Below are 6,000 nucleotides of genomic sequence, written 5' to 3' on the forward strand. Positions count from 1 at the left end.
CACCCCAGCACCTAGTCTGGTATCGTGACACCAGGACCCTGCGGCAAGGACTCTGTCCTGGGAGTACGTCCCCTGATCCTTCCAGTAAGGCTTGATTTTCAGCCAACACGAATCTGACACATTCTGCAGATCAGCAGGAAAATGTCACCATCTGATGACATGACCAACCATGGCCTCACCCCTGTAAACATCAGGCTACGGACCCCACCATCCCCTGCCCTCAAGTTCACCAAGAGAACATGCAAAGGTCAAAGCAACTGGGGCCTGAAGGGCCGGTATTACCACAGAACGGGGCCAGGCAGCCGAAGCAGCCGGTGCGGGTGCAGCCCCAGTACAGATGGCAGAAAGGCTGCAGGCAGACGGCACCTGTGGAGAGAGGCACTCGTTACCCGCACCCAGTGCTGAGTCCTGTCTCTGACACAGTTCATCAGCACCAGGCTCAGGAGCTCAACTCGCTTTGGAAACATTGTTCAGGAGGAGTCTCATGGAACTCGGGGCAGGGTCACATCCCAGGACTGTGATGACGAGGAGTTGTAGCTCTGAAAAAAGCCCAGGCTCATGTTTTCTGTTTTTTTGTTTTTTAGAGATGGTGTCTCGCTCCGTTGCCCAGGCTGGAGCACAGTGGTACAATCAGCTCACTGCGACCTCCGCCTCCTGGGCTCAAGGGATCCACCCACCTCAGTCTCCCAAGTAGCTAGGACTACAGGTGCATGCCACCATACCCGGCTAATTTGTTTTTTATTTTTGTAGAGACAGGGTCTCACTATGTTGCCCAGCGTGCTTTCAAACTCTTGGCTTCAAGTGATCCTCCCACCTCAGCCTCTCAAAGTGCTGGTATTACGGGCATGAGGCACAGCACCCGGCCCCAGACCCATATTGTTTCTTACACTGAACACCACATGCTCATCCCAGGAAAACAATGAGAGCCACAAATGAAAAAAATCTCACCTTCTCCATCCCCCTAACACAGCTTCGATGGGTTTCCTCGTAGCTCTGAATATGCAACATGTTTGCCCCCAACTGCACATACTTAGGTGGCTTTTTTAATTTAATTTTATTTTATTTTGAGACAGTCTCTCGCTCTGTGGCCTAGGCTGGAGTGCAGTGGTGCAATCTCGGCTCACTGCAACCTCTGCCTCCTGGGTTCAAGCGATTCTCCTGCCTCAGCCTCCCCAGTAGCTAGGATAACAGGTGCCCACCACAACTGGCTAATTTTTGCATTTTTAGTAGAAACGGGGTCTCACCGTGTTTGTCAGGCTGGTCTCAAACTCCTGACCTCAGGTGATCCACCTGCCTCGGCCTCCCAAAGTGCTCGGATTATAGGCGTGAGCCCCTGCACCCAGTCTAGGTGGCCTTTTTCTACCTAGGTATTTTTTCATGTCGTCACCTTGGTTTTGTAGACATTATTTATTTTTTGAGACAGAGTCTCGCTCTGTCACCCAGGCTGGAGTGCAATGGCACAATCTCGGCTCACTGCAAGCTCCGCCTCCCAGGTTCACGCCATTCTCCTGCATCAGCCTCCCGAGTAGCTGGGACTACAGGTGCCCACCACCACACCTGGCTAATTTTTTGTATTTTTAGTAGAGGTGGGATTTCACTGTGTTAGCCAGGATGGTCTCGATCTCCTGACCTCGTGATCCACCTGCCTCAGCCTCCCAAAGGAAATTATTTTTAATTGTCTGATATTCTATACAATGGAAATCCCTAAAATATAATATTAGTTAAACCCTCGCTAAAATTCTCACAGGGTTGAGTCCTTAAGTCTTCTAACGCCTACGGCCACTTCACAAATGCCTCTATATACGAAGCATTCTCTGTGAAATTAGAGTCGAGAGCTTGGGTTCCTGGGGAAAAGCTGGCCCGAGCTGCCATCTGCTGCCCACCATGTGTGTTAGGCACGGGGCGAGCTATTCTCTGCGGCTTCTCACCTGCCCTCCCGCGAGCAGCATCAGCAGCGGCCAGTGCCTGCCGCGGATGACCCCTGAGGCAGCGACCATCCAGGTCACCTCACCGAGTGTGTCCCAACGCTGCAGGCCAGGCCCCACCCCTGCCAAGCCCAGTCTCAGGGTACAGCCCCCAGAAGTAACCTGTTTAACCAAACATGTTCTGAGTGCCCAGAACATTTTAAGCCATTCCAGACAGAACCAGTGCTGTGGCCATGTGCTGCTCACGCAGGGCTCGGTGCACACAGCAGCACAGGTGCGTGTGGCAGGAGCCAACTGTGGTGCTCAGCAGCATATAAGGAGCTCTGACAAATTAGGAAGTCATTTTAAAAAAAGGCAAAGGATAGAAACAGACATTTCTGCAGGAATAAATTAAAACAGCCATGAAATAAAGGACAAGCTCCGTTTTTAACAGTAAGAACTGTATGTGCGTGCATATATATATTTGTTTTGTTTTGGGACAGGATTTCCCTCTGTCGCCAAGGCTGGAGTACAGTGGCACAATCTCAGCTCACTGCAACCTCCTCCTCTCGGACTCAAGCCATCCTCTGGCCTCAGTCTCCCGAGTAGCTGGGATTACAGGTGTACACCATCATGTCTGGCTAATTTTTGTAATTTTTGTAGAGATGGGGTTTCACCATGTTGCCCAGGCTGGTCTGAAACTCCTGGACACAGAAAATCCATCTACCTTGGCCTCCCAAAGTGCTGGGATTACAGGCGTTAGCCACTGTGCCTGGCCAGAGTTGTATATTAAAGCATCAAAATTCATCTAGGAGGTTTAACAGTGACACATTATAAAGCAACCACAGTGCTGGCAGGAGATGGACACAGATCCAGGCCGAGCCCCTGCTGGATGGAGATGTGGTCTGTGAAGGGGCAGTACAACTAGCTGGTGGGAAAAGATAGATTATTCAATATGGTCACGTGGGGACAACTGATCACACAGATGGAAAAAAAGAAACGGCATCCTTACTTCATGGGGTACCCTAAGGCCAACACCATTTTGAAACCTGAGCCCCGAAGGACAGAGGGAGCCCGCCTGCGTTCCGTGGCGTGGGCACTCACACTGCTGAGGGGCGACACGTGGGTCCTGCTCGCGCTCCGCTCTCCTGTCGGGCATGGGCTGGAAGCAGCAGGTGCACAGGGCGTGGCTTCCTTGCAGAGGGCACACGTAATCCTGGACTGCTGAAGCACACGCACATTCAGCGGGAGCACGTGGGACCCAGGGCAGAAAGACAGCAGGTTAGAGACGCCGCCCGGAAGCACAGTGAGGAGGTGCACCTGCGACAGCCGGGGAAGACATAGACCTACCCCGCTAAACCACCAGGGACCTTCTGCCACCCAAACTCGGGGAGTCCAAACGGATTAACAATAATGACTGGTTTAGCGACTAGAGCAAGATTTCAAAGACCTGTTGAAGGTTTTTCTTTTGTTTTTTTTTAGACAGAGTCTTGCTCTGTCACTCAGGCTGGAGTGCAGTGGCGTGATCTCAGCTCACTGCAAGCTCCACCTCCCAGGTTCACGCCATTCTCCTGCCTCAGCCTCCCGAGTAGCTGGGACTACAGGCACCCGCCACCACACCCAGCTAATTTTTCTGTATTTTTAGTAGAGACAGGATTTCACCGTGGTAGCCAGGATGGTCTCGATCTCCTGACCTCGTGATCTGCCTGCCTCGGCCTCCCAAAGTGCTGGGATTACAGGTATGAGCCACCACGCCCAGCCAATCTGTTGAAGGTTTTCTACTATTTCCTATAAAGGGAGGATAGCCCCATAGAACCTACGACATAGAATAAAACAAGTTTTGTGTTCAATGTCCGCTCAGGTGAGAGAACAGCCATCTCTCAAATCAACAAAGAACAGGCTAGTTGCACAAGACCAACCGATGCGGCAGCAGAAGTCCGAGCCCACCTGGCCAACTTCCCTGCACACTTACCACCCACACAGGAAAGACCCTGCGAGGTCAACACGCTGGCCATAAGGACAGCAATTTCACCACCCAGGTTCACCGAGCGCCCACTGAGGGATCCAGGACCCCAGAGGGAGGCGCTGGTCCCACCATGCAAAGGAAGGAGTGTGTCCAGTGACCCAAACGGAGCTGCTGAGTGGCGGAGGCAAACCCAGGCTGGCGGACAGGCGTCCAGGTGGACACTGCTTTGTCTGTTCTGTCCACGGGTTCTACAAGAAGCCACTGAGAACACAGCACAAAAATGTGGCTCTGCATCCATCCCAGGCCAGCGGCCTCGTGATGTGCTCAGCCCTGACCCATGGCCAGGAAGCCAGGACCCCGAGGGCCATCTTCCCATTCTATGAGTCCGGAGTGAGCAGGGCGGAGAAGTGCAGCCTCCACACCCCCTGCCCAGCTCTCCTCTGCTTTCCTGGATGGCACCTGACACCCCTTGCTGGAAACAGGCACCTGACGGGAAAACATTTCGCACTAAGCCAGCTCTGGAGACATCGCCACTGCTGAGGAGAAGCCCGCCTCTTACTTGAGGGACAGACACGCGATCATCACTTTGGGTCTGGCAAACCCACTGGGGGATGTGAGCTGCGCTGAGGCACCGGCTGGGGAGGAGCCAAGTATTAAGGTCAGGGTTGTTAATTCCCAGGAGTGTTCAGGAGTGGCTACGAATCAACAGTTACTTATCTGATTTTCCAACCCAAATCAGTCACAAAAAGCAACAAACTGTGAGTGCAGGGAGACCACTGAGGCCAGGTCCCAAAGGGGGCAAGGGGTGCAGAGAGGAGGTGGGCAGAGTGTGGCCACGTGCACGTTAGCACCAGGCACAGCCATAAAGTGACTCGCGGGAAGGCTGAGGCCTAAGGGCGGCGTGGCTCACCTGTCGTGAGGCTGACGGATGTGGAGGGTACATCCCCCAGGGCCTGCGGGGCTCCTGGCTCACCCTCGGATGCTGGGCAGTGGGGAGGCTGCGCCACCTGCCTTCTGTACTCAGGACACTGCCGGCACACAACGTATGGCTGGCTGCAAGGAAGCACAGGGCCGAGCTGTGTGCAGGCCCCCAGCCTCTCTCAGGCAGGGCCGGCGCAACGCGGGTCTACAGCCGTCACAGCTCAGCTCCACCCTCGCTCAGCTGCTTGGTGTGAGGGGAGGGGCCAGGCCCCCTTCCTGCCCAGCACCACTGTGTTAGAGGAGTGGGACCAGAACAGGAGTCGAAGGGCGAGGATGCGCCGCTCTACATCCCCAGCTCAGCCCCCATGCTTTGGAGCGCCATCCCCGGGGCCACTCAGTCCCCACTGATGTGTGCTCCCAGGAGACGACACCAGCGCAGGGCAAAGGCCAGCACATGCGAACACACCTCATGCTCCTCAGGACGCCACCTACTCTCCTGTTAAAAGTAGAGCACGGTGGACAAGGTACCGGGAGTCACACCAGGAGCCTGCAAGGCCCCAAATCACTTGTCTTTTCTACACTTCCCTTGTACGTCCACAAACGAGCAGATAAAAATGTAAACTGTAAAAAAAGAACCTGTCGGAAAAAATACACGAGGCTCTCCTCTCCATCTGAAAGGCTTTTCTGCGCCTGACACCAAGGCCAGGGGCCAATGAGGCCAGCGGGTAAGACCTGACGAGATTAAAAAACAAAGCACGGTGAAAAGACACGTATTTTTTCATAAGGAAAAAATGTAAATGCAAATGAGATTACCTATTTTCCCTACTAAACTGGCAAAAAGCGCCCCTCGTGCAGACCTTGTAGAGCGCACTAGACGCGCCCTTTCCCGTTGGTGTGGGGATAACAAACTTATCAAACGTCTGTCCAGGTCCAATTCCAGTCACACTCTCTGACTCGACCGCTTCACGTCTAAATGCTGACGTCACTGCACGTGTGCACAAACACGGACTTAAGAAATGCACAGCAAGAGCCGGGCGCGGTGGCTCACGCCTGTAATCCCAGCACTTCGGGAGGCCGAGGCGGGCGGCTCACGAGGTCAGGAGATGGAGACCATCCTGGCTAACATGGTGAAACCCCGTCTCTACTAAAAATACAAAAAAATTAGCTGGGACTACAGGCGCCCGCCACCACGCCCAGCTAATTTTTTTG

At 53.8% G+C, this 6,000-nt stretch overlaps 1 protein-coding gene across 11 annotated transcripts in view; it reads right to left on the bottom strand.

The window, feature by feature from the left end:
- The window catches only part of CHFR (checkpoint with forkhead and ring finger domains), a 33,599-nt gene that overhangs the window by 7,082 nt on the left and 20,517 nt on the right, over nt 1-6,000 (bottom strand). For 4 of the 11 annotated variants that reach the window (XR_004176263.1, XM_031650955.1, XM_031650952.1 and 1 more), the window contains 4 exons: nt 5,428-5,523; nt 4,781-4,923; nt 3,009-3,128; nt 283-366 (listed from right to left, as the gene is read on the bottom strand). Coding sequence is in view for 10 of the 11 variants with exons in the window: in XM_031650955.1 (XP_031506815.1) it covers nt 283-366; nt 3,009-3,128; nt 4,781-4,923; nt 5,428-5,523 (443 nt within the window). In the remaining variant the exon portion in view is untranslated. The remainder of the gene's footprint in view (nt 1-282; nt 367-3,008; nt 3,129-4,780; nt 4,924-5,427; nt 5,524-6,000) is intronic. The other 7 variants (XM_031650961.1, XM_031650956.1, XM_031650960.1 and 4 more) reach the window with 4 other exon arrangements.

The sequence above is a fragment of the Papio anubis genome, chromosome 9 (genome assembly GCF_008728515.1).
Source record: "Papio anubis isolate 15944 chromosome 9, Panubis1.0, whole genome shotgun sequence".
Classification (NCBI taxonomy): domain Eukaryota; kingdom Metazoa; phylum Chordata; class Mammalia; order Primates; family Cercopithecidae; genus Papio; species Papio anubis.